This window comes from Oncorhynchus nerka, linkage group LG7 (genome assembly GCF_034236695.1).
Source record: "Oncorhynchus nerka isolate Pitt River linkage group LG7, Oner_Uvic_2.0, whole genome shotgun sequence".
Lineage (NCBI taxonomy): Eukaryota > Metazoa > Chordata > Actinopteri > Salmoniformes > Salmonidae > Oncorhynchus > Oncorhynchus nerka.
The window spans coordinates 78,915,009-78,942,806 of record NC_088402.1 but is presented as its reverse complement, the minus strand read 5'-3'; the positions used below and the strand labels follow the sequence as shown (position 1 = coordinate 78,942,806).

Sequence of the window (27,798 nt, the reverse complement as noted above, 5' to 3'; positions counted from 1 at the left end):
TTAGCGTTCTGTGGATTACGCGGTACCATTTTTGCAAGCTACCTTTATCGAAAGAGATCTAGATTTCAGTATCCGGTCGCTGTCCGGAACTGATTATAGCACATCGCGTTGAATTGATGATGCTCCGTTCGTGGTACTGAAATCCTTTGCGCTTTCGCTCTCTTTCATTTCCTCTCTGTCCCTCCCTCCCTCCATCTCTCCTCTATCCCTCCCTTGGTTCTATCTCATACGCACAACCCCTCTGTCATGGCGTCTTCCAACAATGTTACCCCTACCAACTGTAGCTGGTGGCCCATCTCAGCCTTGGATGAAGACGGTGGAATGACAGACGGAGAGAAAAGCGAGGAGCCAGGTATCGAGACGAAACCTAATTTCTCTAAAGACAAGCTTGTTTTGTATCACTGGACGCAGTCTTTCATCTCTCAAAAGGTAACACACAGACATCATGAAAACGAAATGGGGGTGTCTCTCTCTTACATGTCATATCTGCTATAGGAGCTAAATGTGTTATTCGAAAATAATGATTTGAAATATAATGTTATAGGTCTGTGTTAGAAATTATTTAATTCTGGCAATATTTCCAATATGAGACGTTATGAAACGTCGGCAGCATGTGTGGACATTTTCCTTGACATTGGTTTATACGAGATAGAAAGGCTATAGCTGGATAGGTGATCAATATTATATAACAATGGATGATTCAGCGAAGAAGATGGTGTCTAATTCTAACAAGACGTCTGTTTTGACAGTTTTCCCCTCATCGATGAGAAATCAGTCTACACCGCATATGTGGTCCGACGTGACAAATCTAAATAATTTATGTAAAATGAGGTATCTCTGTGAAAAACAAAAGATAGGCAACATTTCAACCCTCCCTGTGGCTTTCTCTCAGTGCAGCGCTTGTAAATTATTCTGAAATATATTAATAGACTTGGCCATTTCTATTCAAATAGGATGTAGAACCCCACATGAGTCTGTGAAACAGAGATCTTTCCCTTCAGATGTGTAGAGCATGATCTTATTCATGTTGTCTGCAGACCACCATAGCTCAATGCCTTGACATCTCGGCGTTTTGAGTTAGTGCCACTTATACCCGTACAGCCGTGGGGCGTCTGTGAGAGATGTTGCATTATAACAGAGCTTCAATCTCCTTTCATTATTATCAACAGCTTTCCAGATTACGAATTTAAGGAACAGGCGGATGACAAAGTCTGAGATTATTGCCTCATCTAACATTTTCTGTGAAAAAATAATGTCCACCTCATTTTGAACTTATTCTATCCTCTTTGCATGTGCTTTCAATGTACAGTATATGTAATAGATAGGCCTACAGTATGTTTCGATACTCGGGCATAATGCTTACATTTCAAGCCCTGAAGGACATGTAAATTGGCAATGAAAGGTGTAGACCGAATCTATATTATGCATTTTGAATGTAGAGACAGAATTCTTTACCTTTCCCTACATACAATTATAGTGAAACCAGGATTGGCACCAATATGACATGATACAGTGGGGCAAAAAAGTATTTAGTCAGCCACCAATTGTGCAAGTTCTCCCACTTAAAAAGATGAGAGAGGCCTGTAATTTTCATCATAGGTATAACTTCAACTATGACAGACAAAATGAGAAAAAAAATCCAGAAAATCACATTGTAGGATTTTTTATGAATTTATTTACAAATTATGGTGGAAACGTGTCCCCCTGCTTAAGCCAGTACATGTCCAGGCCCGTCTGAAGTTTGCTAGAGAGCATTTGGATGATCCAGAAGAAGATTGGGAGAATGTCATATGGTCAGATGAAACCAAAATATAACTTTTTGGTAAAAACTCAACTCGTCGTGTTTGGAGGACAAAGAATGCTGAGTTGCATCCAAAGAACACCATACCTACTGTGAAGCATGGGGGTGGAAACATCATGCTTTGGGACTGTTTTTCTGCAAAGGGAGCAGGACGACTGATCCGTGTAAAGGAAAGAATTAATGGGGCCATGTATCGTGAGATTTTGAGTGAAAACCTCCTTCCATCAGCAAGGTCATTGAAGAGGAAACGTGGCTGGGTCTTTCAGCATGACAATGATCCCAAACACACCGCCCGGGCAACGAAGGAGTGGCTTCGTAAGAAGCATTTCAAGGTCCTGGAGTGGCCTAGCCAGTCTCCAGATCTCAACCCCATAGACAATCTTTGGAGGGAGTTGAAAGTCCATGTTGCCCAGCAACAGCCCCAAAACATCACTGCTCTAGAGGAGATCTGCATGGAGGAATGGGCCAAAATACCAGCAACAGTGTGTGAATACCAAAGGGTATATAACAAAGTATTGAGATAAACTTTTGTTATTGACCAAATACTTATTTTCCACCACAATTTGCAAATAAATTAATAAAAAAATCATACAATGTGATTTTCTGGATTTTTTTCCTCATTTTGTCTTGAAGTGTACCTATGATGAAAATTACAGGCCTCTCTCGTCTTTTTAAGTGGGAGAACTTGCACAATCGGTGGCTGACTAAATATTTTTTTCCCCCACTGTATGTATGGTAAGTTACTAATCATTGTGAAATATCATGCAATGCAGACAACATGGGCCAGTGTTGCTCTGCACCTGATTAGACATCCACTCTCACAGCTGTTTGTATTGTGCTCAGCTAGCTTTGCTCCACTCCCCATGTGGCAAAGTTGTGTGATTTAGTCTGTCAACCATTAGGATATTGGCTACGAGCCTCTCTGGAAGCTACTGCTGATCTGTGCCTGTTGTCACTCAACAGTACTAGTAAAACATGAGGCTCATTGTCGTGGTTCCACTCAATACAGGATTTAGAGATGTTGCATTCCTTTAGGTTAAACAGTGTGACTGTCATTAAGCAAAGTCTACCCTGTCTTCTCATTGAGGTTGGTTTAATCATAGTTATGGGGCATTCATGTTGAGATAATGAACAAGGAATGTTATGATACCCTGGTTCCTCTGTCCTCTCAGCAGCTGTAAATGTGGCCTGTATACAGGCAAATAGAGTATATTTTATACTTACACTCTTAGAAAAAGGGTTCCAAAAGGGTTCTTCGGCTGTCCCCATAGGATAACCCTTTTTTGGTTCCAGGTAGAACCATTTTTAGGTTCTACATGGAAATGTCTGCCGTGCTAGAGCTGTCCCGGTCAACTGTAAGTGCTGTTATTGTGAAGTGGAAACGTCTAAGCGCAACTACAGCTCAGCCGCAAAGTGGTAGGCCACACAAGATCACAGAATGGGAATTTTTACATAGTGCGTAAAAATCGTCTGTCCTTGGTTGCAACACTCACTACGAGTTCCAAACTGCATCTGGAAGCAACGTCAGCACATTAACTGTTCGTCAGGAGCTTTATGAAATAGGTTTCCATGGCCGAGCAGCCGCACACAAGCCTAAGATCACAATGCAAATGCCAAATAAAATCACATTTATTTATATAGCCCTTCTTACATCAGCTGATCTCTCAAAGTGCTATACAGAAACCCAGCCTAAAACCCCAAACAGCAATCAATGCAGGTGTAGAAGCACGGTGGCTAGGAAAAACTCCCTAGAAAGGCCAAAACCTAGGAAGAAATCTAGAGAGGAACCAGGCTATTAGGGGTGGCCAGTCCTCTTCTGGCTGTACCGGGTGGCGATTATAACAGAACATGGCCAAGATGTTCAAATGTTTATAAATGACCAGCATGGTCAAATAATAATAATCACAGTAGTTGTCGAGTGTGCAACAAGTCAGCACCTCAGGAGTAAATGTCAGTTGGCTTTTCATAGCCGATCATTGAGAGTATCTCTACCGCTCCTGCTGTCTCTAGAGAGTTGAAAACAGCAGCTCTGGGACAGGTAGCAGATGCAGAGCCTCGGTCTGACGCCATTAAAAGGTAATTTACTACCTTCACAAGTGCAGTCTCAGTGCTATGATGGTGCCTAAAACAAGACTGAAGCATTTCGTATACATTGTTTGTCTTCAGGAAGGCAGTGAGTTGCTGAGCAACAGCTTTTTCACTTATTTTTGAGAGGAATGGAAGATTTTTTTATTTTATTTTACCTTTATTTTACTTTGCAAGTCAGTTAAGAACAAATTCTTATTTTCAATGACGGCCTAGGAACAGTGGGTTAACTGCCTGTTCAGGGGCAGAACGACAGATTTGTACCTTGTCAGCTCGGGGATTCGAACTTGCAACCTTTCGGTTACTAGTCCAACACTCTAACCACTAGGCTACCCTAGGCAAAAAGTTTTTTATATTTTCTTGGTCAAGGTTTGGCCTTTTCAAGAGAGGCTTTATTACTGCCACTTTTAGTGAGTTTGGTACACATCTGGTGGATAGAGAGCCGTTTATTATGTTCAAAATAGGAGGGCCAAGCACAGGAAGCAGCTCTTTCAGTTGTTTAGTTGGAATAGGGTCCAGTACAGCTTGAAGGTTTAGAGGCCATGATTATTTTCATCATTGTTTCAAGAGATATAGTACTAAAACACTTGAGTGTCTCCCATGATCCTTGGTCCTGGCAGAGTTGTGCAGACTCAGGACAACTGAGCTTTGGAGGAATATGCAGATTTAAAGAGGAGTCCATCATTTGCTTTCTAATGATCATGATCTTTTCCTCAAAGGAGTTCATTAATTTATTACTGCTGAAGTGAAAGCCATCCTCTCTTGGGGAATGCTGCTTCAAGTGTTGGCTGGAGTGGTTTAAAGCTCACTACCATTGGACTCTGGAGCAGTGTAAATGCTTTCTCTGGAGTGATGAATCACACTTCACCATCTGGCTGTCCAACGGTCGAATCTGGGTTTGGCGGATGCCAGGAGAACGCTAGTGCCAACTGTAAAGTTTTGTGGAGGAGGAATAATGATCTGGGGCTGTTTTTCATGGTTCAAGCTAGGCCCCTATAGTTCCAGTGAAGGGAAATCTTAACGCTACAGCATATAATGACATTCCAGAAAATTCTGTGCTTTCAACTTTGTGGCAACAGTTTGGGGAAGGCCCTTTCCTATTTCAGCATGACAATGCCCCCTTGCAGAAAGTGAGGTCCATACAGAAATGGTTTGTCGAGATCAGTGTGGAAGAACTTGACTGGCCTGCACAGAGCCCTGATCCCCACCCCATCAAACACCTTTGGGATGAATTGCAACGCCAACTGCAAGCCAGGCCTAATCGCCCAACATCTGTGCCCTACCTCACTAATGCTCTTGTGGCTGAACAGAAGCAAGTCCCTGCAGCAATGTTCCAACATCTAGTGGAAAGCCTTCCCAGAAGATTGGAGGCTGTTAAAGCAGCAAAGGGGGGGAACCAACTCCATATTAATGCCAATGATTTTGTAATGAGATGTTCGATGAGCAGGTGTCCACATAGTTTTGGTCATGTAGTGTATGTCTCTGCACAATTCACATTATCCATATGGATTTTGTCCAAGATGCTGCAAATATAGCTGAGACCGACAGAAAATGGCTGTGTCATTGCACTACTCTGTACAAACCTGTTTTTCTTGCTGTCTTTAGAAATGCATCAAGATATCTAAACTACTTCTGAATAGTTCTCTCATACAGTAGTTCCTTTGATCACTGATCCATCTGTCATACAGTAAATGATGGATTGTGCACACAAGAGGAATGACTGTAGCGGGAGTTTGATAACTTAATGTAACCACATATTTGGAAGCCATTGAAGATCAATACTCCACTGTCTGTCATTCTAAACTGCTGCAGCAGGTTGGAGATTTACACTTTCGTCATGATAGTATAACTCAGAGCCTGTAGGTCTCTACTGCTAGATCTATACAGTAGTCAACACTCAGTTGTCAGTTAGCAACTCAGATGACAGTGAGTCCAACTCAGATGACAGTGAGTCCAACTCAGATGACAGTGAGTCCAACTCGGGTGTCAGTGAGTCCAACTCAGGTGTCAGTGAGTCTAACTCAGGTGTCAGTGAGTCTAACTCAGACGTCAGAAGTTCTCTGAGTAAGATATAGAGATCTCTATAACTATCTGTTGCTCTGGTGGTTCCAGCTCAGATGTCAGAGGTTGTCAGTGGATCCATGTCAGTTTATGATGACGAGTTAATGTTAGGGTGTCATTAATTGTCTGGTTAGCAATTAGATTGATACAATTGCTGCAACCAGAGATGATGTCATTGATTAAGAGATAAATATGATTGAGAAATATTTGTCATTGTTGAATCACTTGGTCTGGTTGATTGTATCCCCTAATCGTTCTCTACAGTCATCTACTCCAGTCACTGTTAAAGTTGAGGTTTCATGCTAATACATACGTAATCAGTGATGGGAATTGTTGCAGGATTTTTGGAAAAATAATAATTATACAGTAAATTGAGCGAGCTACAAGGTCTTCCTGTTCTGTCTTGCGCACCAGACTTCATCCCTCTGTGCTCAATAGCAAGGTTTTCCTGTACTAGAAAGGTGTGGTAACAATTCCTATACTAACCGTTTACTCAGTCGGTGCACTCCCACTTTGTGATGTTTTGTTACAAGTTTACAACAAAAGTCCAACGTTTCTCACTCCATGGCCCCCTCACCTCCATAGTGTGATCTACCGTACACAGTGCTTGACTTGGACTGAAATAGATGAGTGCCTGTACTGTTTATACTTAGGTGCAGGAGCTCCACAATACTTTTGAGCTAATATTCTATGAGAGGAACAGGAACTCAAACTGTAGAAAATTTGAGGTGCCGGTACTCAGCTCCGGTGAGCTCCTGCCCAAGTCAAGCGCTGACTGTACATTCATTCATCTTATTTCTACAAATGACCCTCCATGCATCTCCATGGATCTTGGCATGGCTTTAAATAAACACTGTAAATGGATATTGCCTGCCTCACAGAAGCCATTTTTGTTTCATATTGAGCTCAACAAAACATTATTTTGCCTGGGGATAGGAAAACAAAAGATGTAGGGCCTATGTCTGGCAATGGTGCATGAGTGTTACTTCTTCTAAGGCCTTTTAACGGCCTGTTTTATGCCTGTACTTGTGTAGGTCGAGCAGGGTTCCCTGCTCTAAGGTGTGCAGTTGGTTAGAAATAGAGATATCATTGTTTTATTTTTTAATTGTTCTTCAACAAAACATTGTAGACTACAAATTACAATTTGCTTTTGAATATTAACCTTTGTAGACCTGAATGAGTTTCTCTATCAGAGTAACTTGCCAAGCACATTTATGTGTTATAAAATTGTAATAACATAGACCATTAGAGTAGGGATTGTACTAAAACACAAAAACACATACAAACAAGAGTAAAGCTATGAGACGAAGATGTGACTTGTCTCTCTGTTCCCCGTGTTTCTCTGTGTTAATCTTTCTCTAGGTGCGTCTGGTGATCAATGAGAAGGGTCTGCTGTGTGAAGAGAGGGATGTGAGTCTTCCCTATAGCCGAGCACAATGAGCCCTGGTTTATGAGGCTCAACCTGGGGGAGGAGGTGCCTGTTTTCATCCACGGAGACACCATCGTCTCAGACTACAACCAAATCATACAGTACCTAGAGGCTAACTTTGGGGGAGGTATGGCCTTTTAGACTACTTGATTTCTTTCCATTATGATAGTGACTGCAGTGTGATCTGATGTGAGTGACTGCACATGCTCTTTTTAAGGTTAATTTAGGAGAGGTATTGCCTTTCAGACTACTCATCTCTTTTCATCCATGATGTTACAGTAGTGACTGAATAGCATACAGTATACAATCAGATAATAGAGTATACACTCTTGTAAAAAAAAAGGTGCTATCTACAACCTAAAAGGGTTCTTTGGCTGTCCTCATAGGAGAACCCTTTGAAGAACCCTTTTGGTTCCAGGTAGAGCTCTTCTGGGTTCCATGTATAACCCTGGCCAAGTCTACTTTGGGGGAGGAATTGCTTTTCAGACTACTCATATCTTTATTAGTGACTGTAAACAGTATCTACCAAGTTATTGACTACTTAGAGACTGGATTTGGGAGAGGTATTGCTTTTGACATTACTATTGATCTATTTTCGTAGTATTTTTCTGTATTTTTAAGTTTGCTATTACAACCAGATTATTGAGTAAATAGAGACTAACTTTGGGAGGGGGTATTGCTTGTCAGACTACTCATCACTTCCGGTGTCCATGATGTTTAGTGAGTGTCTGCATAGTAAAACAGTATACCGTCTGCACGGTTACTTTGGGAGAAGTATTGCTTTTCAGACTAACTTGATCTCTTTTGTTGATGATGTTAGTCAGTGATGGACTGCATAGGAAACAGTATGCACATTTTAAGAATACTGATCTCTATCAACCATTTTTTTCTATCAATCATCATATTAGGTGCAGTTAGGAACATGTCAGAGATACATCTAACTGGCCAATTATATGGTTCATTGCAGCTCAAGGATAAATGATCTTCCATGAAGTTAGTGACTGGCTGGCGGCTGTATAGCAAAGATTAGGAATATTTTAAGGTTTCTATTGAGCCTAAGGTTGCTATTTTAAGGTTTATAAACATTGGTAACATGTTGCTGTTTTTCATCAGGGAAGTGTAATTCAAGTATGTATGTCATTTGTCCTATCATGGTCCTATGGGTCATTTTAGGTGTTGATGATTGTGGGTCGTTATGTAACGTCCTGAAAGGATGACCCCAGGAAAGCTGGAGGGGATATTGAACATGGCCTATGGATGAAGGACGACTTCTCAGTTCAGATGGAGATACTTCATGCTCACCCCCCTATGATAGATAAGCTTGGTGCTATAGCTGCCAACTACTGTACACTGATTTCAGAGGCAACGGATAGGCTATGGTTCAATGGTTGCTCAATATCCTAACCCAGCTCTTGTCATTTATCTCCATTTGCTAATTTGAAGCCCATTGACTTTAAACAAATGTAGCTATTTTGATGACGTCTACATTATTTTCAGTTGATATTTTTAGTGTACAAATTTAAAAACAGATTTGTGTTCAGCAGGGCACAGTGTAGCAAAGCGTTTAGCATTTGCTTATTTGACAAGTTCACACTGTGGTATACCTCCCCATTTCACTTTGTTGGAAAACGCTTTCTGCCTAATGAACATGACTCAGACCTCATGCTCATTCTAAAGAGGATGTTGTGTCATTCAGCTGCTTGATTTACAGATATTTTCTCATTCTGTGTAATTTCTAATGCACCCTGCCAAAGGGGATGGAACTGGCCTAGGAAGTGCAGATGGTGCAGCAGAGAAAATCCTATTAGAGTAGTGGACAGAATCTCCTGCCAAGGCAACTCAAGTTACCCTATGGTGTAGTGGACCCAGGTGAAATTCTACCTCCAGCAAGGTGTAATCCACTGCCCAATCACATAGTATTTTATGACAGCTAAGAGCCCTAAGCTCTCCATATTCTCTCCTTATGCTTTCTCAGGGAGAATCTTGTTTTGGTATTTTGTCAGCTGTAGCCCATTTGCTTGATACATTCTTAGAAAAAAAGGTGCCATCTAGAACCTAAAAGGGTTATTTGGTTGTCCCCATTGGAGAACCCTTTGAATAACCCTTTTTGGCTCCAGGTAGAACCCTTTTTGGGATCCATGTAGAAACCTTTCCACAGAGGGTTCTACATGGAACCTGAAAGAGTTCTATCTGGAACCAAAAAGGGTTCTCCTATTGGGACAGCCGAAGAACCCTTTGGAACACCTTTTTTCTAAGAGTGTAAATGTGCCTGAGCAGTAACACAGTCAGAGATCATTGGGTTCTCTCCTGTGTGACATTTCATTGTGCACCATCATCATGTCGGTCCAGTAGTATTGTGTGCCCAAGCCAAGGCCATGCCCCCTGTTTGTCCTAAGAACTGATTTAAGGAGCCTGCTCTGATATTCACACCCCTGTGCTGCTTAGCACTGCAGCAGAGAGCACCAGCAGATTTCCAGAGCCAGGGCACGTACAGCCACACCCATGCCCAGGTCGGCATGTTAGTGATTGACTGATTAGCCAGTAGTCTGGCCTTCTGCCAGGTGCAGCTCCGGGCATCGGCTCCACCCTAGAGCCATGCAACCGGAGAATCAGCACATATTGGAATATCCCTGGGCCTTTCCTGTGTCCCCACTCCCAATCATCAGTAAGCCTCCAGCCCATAGCCTACCTTTATGGTGTCCTAATTTAGAGTAAAAACACAGAGCTATTTGTTAATATGGTGGAATGTTTGCTTATATGTCTGTCTAATGGCCTATAGATCCCATTCTCAGAAACAGTTTTGTTGCTGAGTGTACACAGGAAAATACCCCTAATGCACCATTGTTATCCTTTGTGATATGTTAAGTGGACTGTTGCACATAAAGTAAAGGCTGAAGTTGGTATACAGTGCTGTATCTTTATGTTACAGACCTAATATGTTAGAATGCTGTACGCTCCTATATGTGTAATTATGTCACAGTGCTGTACACACCTCTGTCTGTTTGAACCTGGTGTCCTTGTAGAAACGGTGGCCCAGCTGATTCCAGATGCTGGCTCTCCTGTCCACGAGTGTGTGCAGCAGTACCGTAAACTGCTGGACGGCCTTCCCATGGATGCTTACACACACGGCTGTATCCTGCACCCAGAGCTCACCACAGACTCCATGATCCCAAAGTACGCCACTGCTGAAATACGTAGTAAGTCAAGTCAGAACTCTGTGTTTCACAGTGGGAACACCCCATTCACAATTCATGAGAAATATTGCTGTAGAATATGCAGGACATGAAAACACACATGTAAATAACATTCAATATAATATTGCATATAATTATTTCATATAAATTTGATTGATAGTATCTGCAATTTTCCATTAATAATGCACTATTCAGCATTCTCACAACATTTTCCTATTAACAGGTTGTGTCTCAACCAAATCATGCTGTCCAATTTGACCTGGTTTAAAATTAAATTACTTATCACAGCAAAGATCATTGGAGCAAAGTCATTAATTCCCTGTAGGAGATACTAGGTAATTGAGTCTGCAGGCACTGCATTGCTCCTTCATGGACGTGTTTGTGTAAATCAAGAAAAAGTCTGGTCCGGCCTAAACCCTGCAGGGGAATCAATTAACCAGAGATCCCCCTGCCCAGTGTGATGTCTGTTAAATCATGTTGATGCTTTATTTGTTGTTTATTTGTTTGAGGAAGTTCACCGATTATGTTAATATTTTAATCAGTCATTCATGTGTTTTCATGAACAACACTTTATTGATTTATCTCTCACATTTTATAACTGAAATTGGTTGTCGCTGGGAAATTAAGATTTAGCAGGAAAACAGAATAGTCAATGGGGTCTCTGCACATTTGTAAATTGTGTATTTCTAACACATTATATTCTTGTATGTAGGAAAGTATACACTAGTTATAATTTGTTGTTACTGAACATCCACTCTCTGTTTTGGTACTGCTTTAGACCACAGAAGGGTTTCAAATGACTATTGTCTCTTAACTCAGAGAAGTATTTCATCCAGGAGTCATTAATGTCTCTATCTCTCTGTCCTCAGGACACTTAGCCAACGCTGCGTCGGAGCTGATGAAGCTGGACCACGAGGAACCCACGCTGACAGAGCCATACCTTTCCAAGCAGAAGAAACTCATGGTGAGACTGATGCATGGCACCACACTGCACAAGAAGGGTTAGGGTTAGCATGGCACCACACCGCACGAGAAGGGTTAGGGTTAGCATGACCCTAGACAGGGTTAGGGTTAGCATGGCACCAAACTGCACGAGAAGGGTTAGGGTTAGCATGACCCTAGACAGGGTTAGGGTTAGCATGGCACCACACTGCACGAGAAGGGTTAGGGTTAGCATGACCCTAGACAGGGTTAGGGTTAGCATGGCACCAACTGCACGAGAAGGGTTAGGGTTAGCATGACCCTAGACAGGGTTAGGGTTAGCATGGCACCACACTGCACAAGAAGGGTTAGGGTTAGCATGACCCTAGACAGGGTTAGGGTTAGCATGGCACCACACTGCATGAGAAGCGTAAAAAGGGCGAATCAATGATTGATATAATGCAATAGCAACAATAGACTTTTCCAGTCGCCCTATTTACCATTTATGTGTGTGCATGTGTTTCTGTATGTTAGAGGCATATTAGGATTTCATTAAATGAAATGGCCTCACAAGATTGTTAAGATGACCTGATAATGGTCTGACTCATATTGTCACATACTGTACACAAACATCAAGCAATATGAGTTAGATTAAGTTATTACAAAGAAGAGCAATTCCAACGTGGTTGTTATTTACAATGTTTGAGTGTGATGTAGGATAGATATTTCAAAATGACCCTAATTGCTTGCGTCAGGGTCTGTGCTAGTTCTGTATCGACCCATGATGAATCAACATGGATAGCTGTCATTGCCAGGGCCAATCTGCTGGCTAAAAAAATGGTTTCCTTTTAACGGGTTGGCTCAGCCCTTTAGACAGTACCTATATTTTCCATTGTTATTAGTTACACTGTTAAAAATAGGTTTATTTTACTCTGTTATTGTATTTCGAGGAGACATATAGATGCTTGCTTACCCCAGATGAAGACATGCCATAGCTCTCTGTTGTTCAAGACAGCTGGTAGGTGCTCTGTTCTGAGACCAGTCTCTTGGCAGATGTTGTCCACCAATGTTTTCTGTGGTCTTCACCTATGAGCAGATAGCGACAATACGAGACTGCATAGACAGACATATTGATGGGTTGTACACATGTGACATGGGCTTGTTCTTGTGCTCACAGGCAAAAATATTGGACCACGATAATGTAACCTACCTAAAGAAGATCCTTGGAGAGTTGGCCATGGTACTAGATCAGGTAGAGGCCGAGTTGGAAAAGAGGAAAATCGAGTATGAAGGTGAGTGCAGATTATTACTGGTGTTTATGTCCTTCAGTTCAGACATTACATTATCAAACATGGTGGTCGTGTCCGAATACCTACATTACCGCACGACTCACCTAAACTGCACATCCATTTCAACCATTTGGTCTAGTAGAATTCACTCCTCTTTTCCGACAACAGCTGATAATCAGATACACAAGCTGTACCAAAATGAACGAATGGCGAGAGTCAACGCAATCATGCATTAGATGACGCATTCGGCTTACTATTTTTATTTTTTCCGCATACTATTTAGTATGGGTATTTGGACATGGCGACTGTTTCATCTTGCTAGCCTGATCCCAGATCTGTTTGTCCCGTCTTATATGACCACAGGAGTTGCAGTTGGCACGATAGCACAAACAGATGTGGAACCATGCTACTTTGTACCACTCTGCTACAGTAGCATGTTTTATTTTGGCAGGTCAAAAGTGTGAGTTGTGGCTATGTGGACCTGAATTTACATTAGCTGATGTCTGCCTGGGAGCCTTGTTGCACAGGCTTAAGTTCTTGGGACTCTCAAAGAAATACTGGGAGGACGGCAGCCGACCCAACCTCCAGTCCTTTTTCGAGCGGGTGCAAAAACGCTACGCTTTCCGAAAAGTTCTGGGCGACATCCACACAACCCTTCTGTCAGCAGTTCTACCCAATGCATTCCGAATGGTAAAAAAGAAGCCGCCATCTTTCTTCGGGGCCTCTTTCCTCATGGGCTCTCTGGGAGGGATGGGATACTTTGCCTATTGGTTTCTAAAAAAGAAATATGTGTAGTGAGCGCCCCCCCTCCATGTCTTAAATGTCTGTGTATTTGTGTGATGTTTCAATTTTTCTGTAATGTTTTACAACAGGAGGAAAATATGAATCTATATAGGGAACACTATTACTTACCTAGGTGAACAAAGATAAGAACATTCCATACACAAAGGAATTGTTAACAGCACATTTTTCTGGTATTCCAATCCATCTATTTAATTTCTGGCTCCCTTCTTCAGGTCTCTATCAACCTACAGTATTACTTTCTAATTAGCTAATTTTGGAGGCATGCATTATCCAGTTATTTTAATTAACGGAACAAACTTATTTGTTTTTAATGATCATTAGGGTCATATTCCCTACACATGAGAGACAATGTCTTGACATTGCATCACCATATCCAAAGTGGGGCTCATCCACACCCTGCACGTCACTATAGAGTTTTATTAAGTCGTTTTTCATCACAGTTTTGGTGTTCACCTATTGCCCTTCATGCCTCTGTTGGCCATTGGTTTATTTTATTAAATCCTTCTGATACTTCCTGTGCTGCCAGAAACTGCCAGATGAGAAGATAGGATAGTGAGACATCCAGTCGGTCCCAATTCGCTCCCTTTCCTTTTCCCCCTTGACCATAATTGTTGTTTGCAGATTTGTAAGTTTCACCACTGTTTATACCAATCCAGACCCTCCAGTTATGCAAACATTGAAGGATCTGGCCAAAGGAAAGGGGTAAGGAGTGAATTGGGACTGTATACAGACACTCTCAGCCATATACAGGCACTCCCTTTAAAGCACTATGAGAGTATATGCACTCCATCAATTCATTCATTAATAAAATGTGATTGTCATTTCTCACACCACAGTCTTGAGCTGATCATGAAGTGCTCTCTGACTTTAATGTCAAGAGGATGGGTCTGATAGAGAAATAATTTAAGTGTCAATTGAGCCATCCAAAATATTGAGCGAGGAATCACTCAGCGGCTTTTGACAGTGTCCATACAGAGTGACTATGAACTTATACATGGTTCAGTTAAATAGTCACATAAATAGCTGACATGTTGGTTTGATCCCAGCAACATTGAGCAGCACCAGTATTAGTTCAATAATCCAAGCTTTTTCCCCATAACTTGTATGACTAGCCATTTAAACTAAACTCGTACACTACAAACCTCTTGGAAAACTGTGACAAGTGTTACAAAATTCTGGGAACTTTCAACATATTTCCTGGTTTTTCAAGAAATCCTAGTTGGAAGATTCCAGATTTCCTGCTTATTCTCTCCAGGATTCCCAGAATTAGGAGAGCATAAGCAGGAAATCCAGAATCCTCCAACTAGGATTCCTGGAAAACCAGGGAGTTGATTGAACGTTCCCAGAATTTTGCAACCCAAATCCTCTGGAGTCTAACTGACCTATACAATGTTCCCCTCTGCTCAGAAGTGCTAGCATGTACACAGATGAATGTCAAAAGGGTTATAATTGTATAACTACAAGGATTTATTTCAATTTAAATAAGGTCTGGGTAAAAAAATTCAACATACAGTAACTTGACACTCAATGTATAACAAGACAACATACAAGACAGTAAGATCCAGTTCTGGTTTGCCACTGAAATAGCTCTTTCTCAATAGTCTTTCCTCATGTCCTCCCCCCGTCCTCCTTTTCAAAATGGCAGAGGGAAGTGAGGTGACAGGAGAGCATTAAAGTAGAAGACAAGATAAACCTTGGATCTTCAGTTCCATCTCATTGTGAAGTCATGGGCAGCAGACGTCAACAAAGAACATGTTTCTTCCTTGTAGGAAAAGGAAAAGGCAAGATTTTTGAGTGAACAGAGTAACCGTGCGTATGGTTGTTAACAGACTGCATGGCTGACAAACGATGGCCAATGTTTCATTAAAAGTGTGTCAGCTGTGTAGGGTATCTAAGTTTAAGTACTAAATGGCACCCTATTCCCTATGTAGTGCACTACTTTTGACGAGGGACCATAAGGCTCTGATCAAAAGTAGTGCACTATGTTGGGAATAGGGTGTAATTTTGGATTCACATAAAGGTTTTACTTTGAATACATGTCAAGACACACCTGGAACCGGTTTCTGAACACAAATTAAAGCTAGTCCTGGACTAAATAGCATGCTCAACGGAGAATCTCCATTGACATAACTTTTTAGTCCAGGGACAGCCTTAATGTTTGTCTGGGAAACCAGCCCTACAAGGTCATCTGAAAACAGCAATTTGAGAAGTCACAGTTCATCTCATCACATTGGGTGTTTGTTGGTGAGAAGAAAACATTCACAACTGAATAACTGTCTGGCATTTTCTTCATGTTGAGCTTTGGAGATATATGTAATGGAAAGAACATTTGACACCAGTAGTTGCCTGTCTAACGACAATAACATAAAATGGCACAGGTTTGAAAATCTTAAGTTTGAGCTTTTTTTGTTGTTGCTGGAAGTAAACAAGTTAACACATTTTTACATTTAGCCTAGTACTCAACTAATACACTGGCTTTCATTATTAGCCATACAGTAGATCAAATCAAGTGTGTCTACAATCCACTTTATTTGGTGGGTTTTTTCCTGGGACTTTCACTGATACATAAACTAACACTGTCTGGGTGTAATGTCAGAGACCAATTGAGAAATTACATTTCCATAACTAGCCTATCATTGTCAGTGTTTTTCTAGGTTTCATTATAACAATCACCATTGTTACCAATAATTCACTGCCTCTTAAAACTGAGTTCCTGCAAATGATGTATTTATTTCATATGGCTCACATAACTCTCAAGCCAAGGAAGTCAACAAGTTGAGTAATCCTAGTTGTTATTTGTGGCCAATATATTTCACAATAGTATTTTTTATATTTATAAATATGCATTTATTTAGTGCTTTTGATGATGTCTGTTCATAAGCCTTAATTTATTCAGTTGTCATCAAGGAAAAATAAATTCTGAAAATGAAAAACATAACTTGCAGTTTACAGAATTGTTATTTCAACATGATTGAATGTAATGCATTTTCTCTTATTTTGTACTATATGGCTTTTCACAATGCTAAGCAAAACAGACACAATTCTCCTGGTTATGAAGTGTTATAATGCATTGTCAGGCAACCTACTAAAAATACCTTTTATTTTACTTGCACATCATGCCGAATATTCCCTTGGTAGTGCTGAGAATAAACAGATAGGCCTACAGCTAGTAGTAGCCATAATATGAATAGAACCTTTTGGTTCTGGAAATAATTGCATGTTGTCCTTAATGATTTGTAAAAAATAAAAATAAAAAAGTTAGGATATAATTTTGTCTGGCTATGTAAACCTTATGACTAAAACACAATGTTGATTGAGAACGGCTGGACATTTAAGACATTTGGCATTTACATTTTAGTCATTTAGCATCTTATCCAGAGCGACTTACAGTTAGTACATTCATCTTAAGATAGCGAGGTGGGACAACCACATAAGAACGGATCTCATTTCTATTTGGAGGGTTGTGTTACAAAAAAATGAGTTGGCAAAGCACACATTTTTTTTTAAATACCTTAAACTATTTCATTGTAAACATTCTCATGTGTTCCCCACTACATTTGCCACTAAAATTGATTACTTTATATATTTCTCTCCAATATACATTTCCACACAAATAAAATAATGAGAATTGAAACAAACTGAAAATGAACTAACACTAAAATGACACTCTCCAACCATACATACACATACTGCAAAGGCTTTCACAACAAAATTGGCTTTTAAAAGATGAAGTATTCCAAAAAAATAGCACGGCCCCCAGAGTTGTGGTGAATTCATTTTTCTTTATGTTGGGGTGCACACCTTTATCTTAAAAAAAAGTCAGTTTACTGCTTAAATTGAAATGAAATTGACCCCAACCCTGGGGACGACTAGCTAGTGGATAGGCCTAGGCATCAACGCCATGCACTGCACTGATCTCAGATGACATCAGTGTCATTTTAAGAACACTAGATGCCTACAGCCACACAGGGAGTCGAGACCCGCGTGTGCAAACCAACCCTGGCCTCCTGTCCAATGACCTTTCTGAAGGAAAGAAAAAAAACTTTAAATACCAACAGTCAACTTGGAACGTGAGAAGAATGTCATTGTTTTTAACGTGAGTGTTTTGAAGGTGGCAGTCAAACATGTTACAGAGCCAATACATTAGGAGAGTTGGAGGTCTAGCCTAGTGCTAAGTAGTGCTGGTTTTAAGCTAGTTGTCTCTGCTCTTTTGGCTGATATGGGAGACCAGGAGAGAAGGGCATTGAATACCATATCCGATATGTGACAAACCATGGCACAATCCCCAAAACTGTCCCGAGAAGCTTCTCAGGGAAAGAATGAAAGTACACCGAGGTACACACAAACATCCATATCCAGGTGATTAATATCCAATTAAGGGAAATATATAACAAATCCAAAACAGTATTCCTGTTCTTCTTCACCAGGTGCACCATAGGTGCCATTTCTTCGGCAATGATGAGTGCAGAGTACGACAGAATGAACGAGTGTCCTGAGATGGCAAAGCCGTCCCATTGACCCCCAGCATTCCTGCATGAGGTGACGTCATCATGAGGGACTTGATCCATGGCTTCAGATTCAGGAACGTGACAGGTACCTGTGGCATTGTTGATGTAGGAAAAAAACTTGGTGATGGTGTACCAAATGGCTGTGGCCACCACCAATGAGCTCAGTCGCCGGAGGGCAAAGGTCAAGTTCTTGTATGACGTGAAGAGGATGAACGGGGTCAACAGCAGCAAGGACCAGCCCCAGGAAACTTTGACAAAATACCTGGAAGAGATACAGGAAGTGGTCATTTAGGTAGCACTGTCACACACAGTTGAGAACCAGACTGCAGGTATTGGTAAATACATAGCTGCAGGCAAACTCTCTCGCTGACTGACGTGTGTCTAACGTGAGCCTAGAAGAAGAATTTGGTAAGGGGTTGTTGTAGCTAGCCATCTTAGCCCCATGTCGCTCCTTCTTGACAATTTAAAGATGGTGCAATGGGTTGACGCACCATAGGGGGCACACTGCCTGCCCTCCTGGACATCTACAGCACCCAGTGTCACTGGAAGGCCAAGAAGATCAAGGACCTCAGCTACCCGAGCCACAACCTGTTCACCCTGCTACAACTGAGAGACTGATAAAGAGCTTCTATCCCCAGGCCATTTAACTAACCATGACCACATTCGCATAGAAATGTGAGTTATATATCTGTCATTCTAATTGAATGCCAGTCTAAGAAGCAGTAGATCTGTTCTGTGTGCTATTTCTATGCTTTTTCTTTCTTTCTTTCTACGTTTAGTTTTTTTCTCTCCATCTTTTAGTTTTGTACACCAGCTTCAAAAAACTGAAAATACATTTTTTTGTTGTTGATGGGAAATATATAAAAATATATTTAGATGGTACAATGACTCTACTGCTTGTTTTCTCACATGAACTGAAATTAGGCAAACTATATTAACTGCCATAATGGTATTTTAGCGATCCATGGTAGATGTCCTTCCTAATAAATATGCCCCCCCACCACCACCCATCCAGCTGATTTGAGCTGCTGAACAGTACTTGTACTTGAGATGCGTTTATGAATGAGAAAGTGAACTTGCCATTTCCAAAAAGTTTAGAGGGGATGCCCTGCTTTGCGATGCATTGCTCTAGGACACCAACAGCCAGCCAGGGTGTCCATTTAAGCCTAATTCAACTGACACATTTGGCGATGTTCAACTTCAATTCACTTGGCACTATGTATTGTAGCTTAGCCATACTCATTGATATTAAATTAGAGATTAGGCTATACTTTTGGTGAATTTACAAGGCATTGCAAGCCAAGACATTGAAAGACACAGATTATCAATATCCCTTGCTGGCTCACCTGCTCTTTTTCTTTGCTATGAAAGATGCGAGTGTGTTCAGTCACAGAGTTTCTAAATCCAGAGGCGCAACATCGCTAGACTTCTGGGAATGCTTGCGAAACACACCAGGCAGAGGTTTGGGGTTTGAGAAGTCCATGAAAGAAGTAAAAAAGTGTGCCTTAGTTGTACATTTTCTTGAAATCTAAAGGCACAACCTAGATTCGGGCCAATGTCTTAAGTAGTTGAACATGTTATTACTCCAAACTCATGAAGGCGACAAACTGACATTTTCGTGAAAAACAACTTTATATTGAAGGAGTGCCTTTGATTTGACGGCCTATATATGCAGAGTTTGGCGTGAGACGACTGCTAGACCCGGTGACTGTTTCAATTTTCTATTGGAGAAGCAGTTTTATCCTATCTTCATACTGTACTGTGTATGGTTCAGTCTATTGCATGTAGAATATTTCAGCCTACTCATTGACAGACCCTACTTTAGTGAACTTGAGAAACCGTGCAAGCCAAGAAATTGCGAGAGCCTACAGGATTGTGACAGCCTATACATATTTTGATTACCGCAGTTCTGACTGTAGGCCTGCTGGCCGACCTATGCCGCTCCCATCTCTCTCCCTTCTCTTTGTTGTTAAAGATGCAAGAGATTGTATTCTCTGAAGTAGCCTATAGCAACTACTCAGTATCCTCCGTTGCAAAAATACTGAATCTTAGGAGTTGATTCCGCTACTTGAGTCGACAGGCAAGGAGTTGAGGAATCTATTATTTTGTAGTCAACAATTTCTCAACCAGTGCCATAAGGTGAACTTTGATACCGCTCAGTGATAAGCAGAGCCCATGTTGTCAAAGCCAGGGGCTCAACATATTCCCAGCGCGCCTCTCTAGTGTAAAGTAAAATGGACAATATAAGAATGGACAATCACAACTGTTGTCCAAGAATTTCACCCCATTGTCATGATCAGTGGTTCAAGTTTTTATCTGACAAGCTGATCATAGCAAAAACAAAATACTTTGCATTTCCCACTGTGTAAACACATTGCAAAATAGGCTCACAACAACTCCTGATGAAGTTGGGTAGCATGAAAAAAGTATTGGTGTATGCATGTATTGGTTTTTGGTCTAGTCCGGACCAAATCAGATGTTTATGTTTGGTTCAGATTTTGTCCGGTCAGGACCAGCCTTGATTTGGACCGAACATAGACAATTACGTCTTTTCTACTTTCATTCAGAACCAACATCTGGGAAATACGTATTTTTCACTTTCATTCAGAACCGAAAATGAACCTGATTTTAACATCCCGAAAATATGCATTTTAAACTTATGTAAAAATGCATATTTCCACTTGTCATTCATTACTTAAATTCAACGTCTGCACCTATCCGCTGTACAGTATTTGACCAAAAAAAAAAAAAATGTTTTCATCATGGCTGTGCTCGAAAGGGTTTGCCACTTCGTAAGCTAACTTAGGTGTTAGCTAGCCTACAGCCTCAATGATTATCGAGCTGTCATTGTGGCTAGCTAGTTTGCTAATGGGTAACCGCTACTTACATATTGACAACATTTCTTCTGTTGCTGAAATATGTCTCCGGAACGAGCTGTGTCCAATTTACAAAGGATCCCACTATTGAAATAGCAAAAAAAATCTGAGCCAATATAACACGGTTAAAAGGTTTACTCCAAAGTGCAGCAAAGTTGTCCACGATGACATCCACGGCTGCCATGTTGAAATGCGGACACTTGGAACAAGAATGATCTGGGGATTGGTAGGTACATCAGCCCTCTCTAGCCAATGAACTCTTTGAATGTTGCATTTTGGTGTTACGACAGGATGTCTTCTTCTCTGGTATATTCCACGCGGTTCTGACGAGGTGGAATAGAGCAGTGTTGGAAAAAGTAAACAATTGTCAATACTGAAGTAAAAGTAAAGATACCCTAATAGAAAATGACTTAAGTAAAAGTAAAAGTGAAAGTAACCCAGTAAAATATTACTTGAGTAAAAGTTTGATTTTAAATATACTTAAGTATCAAAAGTAAATGTATTTGCTAAAATATACTTAAGTATCAAAAGTAAAAGAAGAAATCATTTAAAATTCCTTATATTAAGCAAACCAAATAATTAGGGATAGCCAGGGGCACACTCCAACACTAGTGAGTCCGCCAGATCAGAGGCAGTAGTGATGACCAGGGATGTTCTCTAGATAAGTGTGTGAATTGGACCATTTTACCATCCTCCTAAGCATAAAAAATTGCTATGAGTACTTTTGGGTGTCAGGGAAAATGTGTGGAGTATGGAATGTAGTGAACAGTGAAGTGAAGTGAACAGTCTATGACTTGGGTGATGGGAGTCTGACAATTTGTTGGGCCTTCCTCTGCATCCGCCTAGTATATAGGTCATCGATGGCAGGAAGCTTGGCCCCAGTGATGTGCTGGGCCGTACGCACTACCCTCTGTAGAGCCTTCTGGTTGGATGCCGAGCAGTTGCCATACCAGGCGGCGATGCAACCGGTCAGGATGCTCTCAATTGTGCAGATGTAGAACTTTTTGGGGATCTGGGGACTCATGCCAAATCTTTTCAGTCTCCTGAGAGGGAAAAGGCGTTGTCGTGCCCTCTTCACAACTGTCTTGGTGTGTTTGGACCATAATAGATTGTTGGTGATGTGGACGCCAAGAAACTTGAAACTCTTAACCCACTCCACTACACTACTTTGTTGAAGCACCTTTGGCAGTGATTACAGCCTCAAGTCTTCTTGGGTATAACGCTGAAAGTTTGGCTCACCTATATTTGGGGAGTTTCTCGCATTCTTCTCTGCAGTTCCTCTCAAGCTCTATGAGGTTGGATGGGGAGCGTCGCTTCACAGCTATTTTCAGGTCTCTCCAGTGATATTCGATCGGGTTCAAGTCCGGGCTCTGGCTGGGCCACTCAACAACATTCAGACTTGTCCCGAAGCCACTCCTGCGTTGCCTCGGCTGTGTGCTTAGGGTCGTTGTTTTGTTGGAAGGTGAACCATCACCCCAGTCTTAGGTCCTGAGCCCTCTGGAGCAGGTTTTCATTAAGGATATCTCTGTACGTTGCTCCGTTCATCTTTCCCTCAATCCTGAATAGTCTACCAGTCCCTGCCACTCAAAAACATCCCCAAAGCATGAAGCTGCCACCACCATGCTTCACCGTAGGGATGGTGCCAGGATTCCTCTAGACGTGACGCTTGGCATTCAGGCCAAAGCGTTCACTCTTGGTTTCATCAGACCAGAGAATCTTGTTTGTCATGGTCTGAGTCTTTTAGGTGCCTTTTGGAAAACTCCAAGCGGGCTGTCATATGCCTTTTACTGAGGAGGCCTGATTGGTGGAGTGCTGCAGAGATGGTTGTCCTTCTGGAAGGTTCTCCCATCTCCACAGAGTAACTCTGGAGCTTTGTCAGAGTGACCATCAGGTTCTTGGTAACCTCCCTGACCAAGGCCCTTCTCCCCCAATTGTTAAGTTTGGTCGGGCGGCCAACTCTAGGAAGAGTCTTGGTGGTTCCAATCTTCTTCCATTTAAGAATGATGGAGGCCACTGTGTTCTTGGGGGACCTTCAATGCTGCACACAATTTTTGGTACACTTCCCCAGATCTGTGTCTCGACATAATCCTGTCTCTACGGACAATTCATTTGACCTCATAGTTTGGTTTTTGCTTTGACATGCACTGTTAACTGTAGGACCCCTTACAGACCAGTGTGTGCTTTTCCAAATCCTGTCCAATCAATTGAATTTACCGGAGGTAGACTCCAATCAAGTTGAAGAAACATCTCAAGGATGATCAATGGAAACAGGATGCATTTGAGCACAATTTTGTCTCATAGCAAAGGGTCTGAATATTTATGTAAATAAGGTATTTCTGTTTTTCCATTGTAATAAATCAGCAAACATTTGTAAAACCCTGTTTTCGCTTTGTCTTTATGGTGTATTGTGTGTAGATTGCTGAGATGTTTTATTTATTTATTAATACATTTTAGAATAAGGCTGTAACTTAACAAAATGTGGAAAAAGTCAAGGGGTCAAAATACTTTCCGAATGCACTGTACACACTGTACAATGGTATGTGGACACCCCTTCAAATGAGTGGATTCAGTTATTTCAGCCACACCCGTTGCTGACAGGTATATATGCAATATCCATAGACAAAACTTGGCAGTAGAATGGCCTTACTGAAGAGCTCAGTGACTTTTAACGTGCCATTGTCATAGGATGCTACCTTTCCAACAAGTCAGTTTATAAAATGTCTGCCCTGCTTGAGCTGCCCTGGTCAACTGTAAGTGCTGTTATTGTGAAGTGGAAACGTCTCGGAGCAACAACGGCTCAGCCGCACACAAGCCTAAGATCACCATGCACAATGCCAAGGTCAGTAAAGGAAGAGAACGTGCTTAACTCTACATTCCCTTCTGTAACCCATTAAAAAGGATGCTTGGAACCAGACATTTATTTTTATTTTGTATGATACCCATCAAGGACGAGACTGGTGAGGTCACCTCCAAGGTGATAGTGGACATCTTCAACACCCACGGTTCTCCTGAGGTCATCTCGAGTTTTGGAAGGTAGGCTATACCTTCCAAAACTGTTGAAAAGTACATTTCTCCCTTTTATAACACCTTACAGGCCGTCATTGTAAATAAGAATTTGTTCTTAACTGACTTGCCTAGTTAAATAATGGTTACATTTAAAATAAAAAAATGCTGGGGACAATAACAGGCCACTCTAAAATGTGCAGTTTTGTCACACAACACAATGCCACAGATGTCTCAAGTTGAGGGAGCATGCAATTGGCATGCTGACTGTAGGAATGTCCAACAGAGCTGTTGCCAGAGAATTTAATCTTAATTTCTCTACCATAAGCCTTCTTCAATGTCATTTGAGAGAATCAGAATCAGTGTAAGTCCAACTGGCCTCACTACCGCAGACCACGTGTAACCACGCCAACCCAGGACCTCCACATCTGGCTTCTTCACCTGCGCCACCTGAACAGCTGATGAACCTGAGGAGTATTTCTGTCTGTAATTAAGCCCTTCTGTGGGGGAAAACTCATTCTGATTGGTTGGGCCTGGCTCCCCAGTGGGTGGATCTGGCTCCCCAGTAGGTGGGCCTATGCCCTATCAGGCCCACCCATGGCTGTGACCCAGCCCAGTCATGTGAAATCCATAGATTAGGGCCAAATGTATTTAAATTGACTGATTTCCTTCTATGAACTGTAACTCAGTAAAATCTTAGAAATGTTTGCATGTTGAGTTTATAATTTTGTTCCGTATAGAAATGCAGGTAAAACCAACACAAATGCACATAGTTTGCTGTCATTTCAGCTGCCTGATCTGATTGTGTGTAGTTGGCTAGCAAATGAGAAGTAAAGTAATTAGCCAAGCTATCCTCCACAACTAACGTTAACATTGTATTATTGACTTGATAATCAGCAGTTTGCCTATTTATACATTATTTATTAAATTATTATTTATTGAAGTTCTTGTATCTCGTGATCATTGAACCTCTACTAGCTACTGTAGCTAGCTAGCTACATGCCAAGGATTTGTTCAGCATATGTCACGGTCGTCCTCCTCTTCATCTGAAGAGGAGAGGCGAGAAGGATCGGAGGACGAAAATGCGGCGTGGTAGGTGTTCATCATTAATTTTAATAAAGAAAACACTGAACACTGAAACACTAAACAAAAACAATAAACGAAATAACAACCGTGAAGCGAACTGTGCTGAAACAAGCAATCAACATAGACAATCACCCACAAACAAACAGTGTAACCCAGGCTACCTAAGTATGATTCTCAATCAGAGACAAAACATAGAAATCCCCAAATCATAGAAAATCGAACATAGACTGCCCACCCCAACTCACGCCCTGACCATACTAAATAATGAATACAAAACAAAGGAAATAAAGGTCAGAACGTGACAGCATAGCAACATGGAATGAATATAATGAACGACTGAGTTAAAACATCCCAAAATAATGAATGACCAGCTTGTTTGCTTAGCAACTTCAGAATCTCATACGTAACAACTGGCTTTTGCCCTGACTACATCATATATAACACATTTACACATTAAAATAAATGTTTTACTTAAATGTTGGCAACCACACATCGAGACCTTGCTGGCTTTATTCCACTTCACATACAGCAGGTTGCCCTCCCTCCTCCACCTTATGGATCCACTCTGGGATTTCATGGTCAGGGCATTTGTCTCAACATAATCAGGGTCTTCAAGCACCAATTTTCCTGGATAATAAATCCTGGAACAGTTTTGGAATTGTGTAGAAATTGTCACAGCAGAGATGGTAACCAGTGCCCAAGTAGGAAGGCTGAATGACACTCATGACAGTGTCGTAGCATTGTCCGTTGCCAGAGGAGTTGGACTTTCCAGTGTACACACTGAAGTCAATGGTGTAGCTATTGCTGGAGTCAGCCAAATCAAAGGGCTTGAAGCCCCACTGGACCGGCATTGCTCTTCATGCACTGAGGCTTTTAATATTTAGCCGTAGATGCCACCATTTGCTCATGTTATATAAATAATCTAATATAAAGCGTTACTAGCAGACCAAAGCTCTGGTTAAACCGGATGCCCTCAGATAACTCTGGGCCCAGTGTCCTCAGTCAAGTTTAGAGCCTACGTGCAATAACATGATTATCCGAAGGACACACAGCTGCCATCACGCAAATATACTCCCCTGTAAACTACAAAGAGCAGCCTGCAACACTAACGAGCTTAGAAGTGCCAAGCTATCTCACTGACATTGACCCTTGCATGCCCTCCTGCAAAGACAGGAAACACCTGAGCCTAAAGCAGACATTACCAATATCCACACTTCCTTGACACGCATACATCTCATGAAGCACTGTACACTCACACTCGACCCCCCCCTACTGGTCGGGTGCCAAGAGCAAAGGACTTTGCTGTGCACCAATGGGGCCCGCTCTGGCTAGAGCAAGGCCCGCCTCCAACTCTTCAGGACCAGTCAGAAGACCAACACGACGAGACTCCACCTACATTATTCTGTGTATACATTCTGCTGTAAACTCTGGCTGAGCAGCCTAATTATTCTGACTCTTCACAGAGTCGCATTGCTTAGTTCCGTGCACGATAAACGGCAGGACAAGATATCTTTGACCAATAAACTGCCTGCTGTTCACTTTCGAGTAGTTTCTTATACGTTTCAACTTGACCAGACATGTAGAACAGAAGCCCTAGGAATTGGTAAAACTCTAGAACAGTGATGCCCGTCCAGGCGTATTTTATCGTTCTCGCTATGTTTATGGCCGCTTGTTTGTTGGTGTTGTCACACAAGATCCTCATTCAAAAACAAATTGAATTTAGTCTTTTTTTCACCCAACCTTTAACCTAGACCCAATGACATGGTTAAATAGTTTTTTATTTCACGTTGAATTCACATTAGTTGAAAACTCAACCAAATGTAAATCAAAACTAGACGTTGAACTGACATCTGTGCCCAGTTGGTAGGGTCCAGCTGCACCCCAGGCGGCCTGGCTGGAAAGAAACCCATTGTTTGGGAACCACGTCAATGGCCTTACCTTAACCCCCCCCCCCCTTCTAATTTCCTTATTTTTGTCACTGGTCTAATACTTTCTGTAGCACACATCAGAGTCAAATACTTTATATAGAACAGTCTTCAAGTGTGGATATGCAACCACAATGAATAAGTAATGTATGTGTGTTATATTAAACATAAAGGAGAGAGTAAAATGTAGGCAAGCAATAAACATTTCAGAACAATTACTAGTCGAATAAGACATGGGAGATATGACGAATTTTGGAAAGTATATTTATTTATTGACTAATACACCTGAAACAAATAGCCAAACCGAAACCTGCAGACATGACTAGTGCCTCCCCTGCGAACAGGGGGATTCTGGCAAGCCTGCTCTGTGTGTGACGTGTATGTGGGGAGCATTTGCCGTTCGCTAAAATCGTAAATGAGCCATTCGTATCCTGGACTCCGTTCGTATCCTGGACTTCCTCCCCTGACTTTATATCACTTAGAAATATGAAAAAGACTATCATCAATCCAATAAGAAGAATAGTACATTTGTTACGCTCTGAATGACCCCTTACCCAGTTCCATTAGCTGCCATGGTAGGGAAGCAAGCCTGCACCTCCTTGTCTTCATCCTCTGACTTCACAATCACATCACTCAAAAAAGTGCACAATTAGCCCATCACAAACATCACAAATGTTGCAGTCCAAATAGATACTCTCGGGTTCTGACAGATCAGGACTTCATTGTTCTGATCCATTCCTTCTTTATTTTTGTATATTTTTTTACCTTTATTTAACCAGGCAAGTCAGTTAAGAACAAATTAACCAACAACAAATT

The 27,798-nt window shown here is 41.4% G+C and overlaps 2 protein-coding genes across 2 annotated transcripts; one reads left to right on the top strand and one right to left on the bottom strand.

Annotated features, from left to right (window-relative positions):
• The first annotated feature begins 72 nt into the window (after positions 1-72).
• LOC115132464 (ganglioside-induced differentiation-associated protein 1-like 1) lies at positions 73-16,522 on the top strand. Its single transcript, XM_029665146.2, is given in 7 exon segments — positions 73-429; positions 7,310-7,366; positions 7,368-7,503; positions 10,400-10,573; positions 11,440-11,534; positions 12,669-12,783; positions 13,232-16,522. Coding segments are annotated over 7 exon segments (1,104 nt in total). The 5' UTR covers positions 73-246; the 3' UTR covers positions 13,576-16,522.
• LOC115132466 (acyl-coenzyme A diphosphatase FITM2-like) lies at positions 15,028-21,291 on the bottom strand. The gene is made up of 2 exons (XM_029665149.2): positions 20,980-21,291; positions 15,028-18,354 (listed from the first exon to the last, which is right to left on the bottom strand). Exons 1-2 carry the CDS (start codon positions 21,150-21,152, stop codon positions 17,772-17,774), a joined length of 756 nt encoding a protein of 251 aa, XP_029521009.1. The 5' UTR covers positions 21,153-21,291; the 3' UTR covers positions 15,028-17,771.
• Between the last annotated feature and the right edge of the window lie 6,507 nt (positions 21,292-27,798).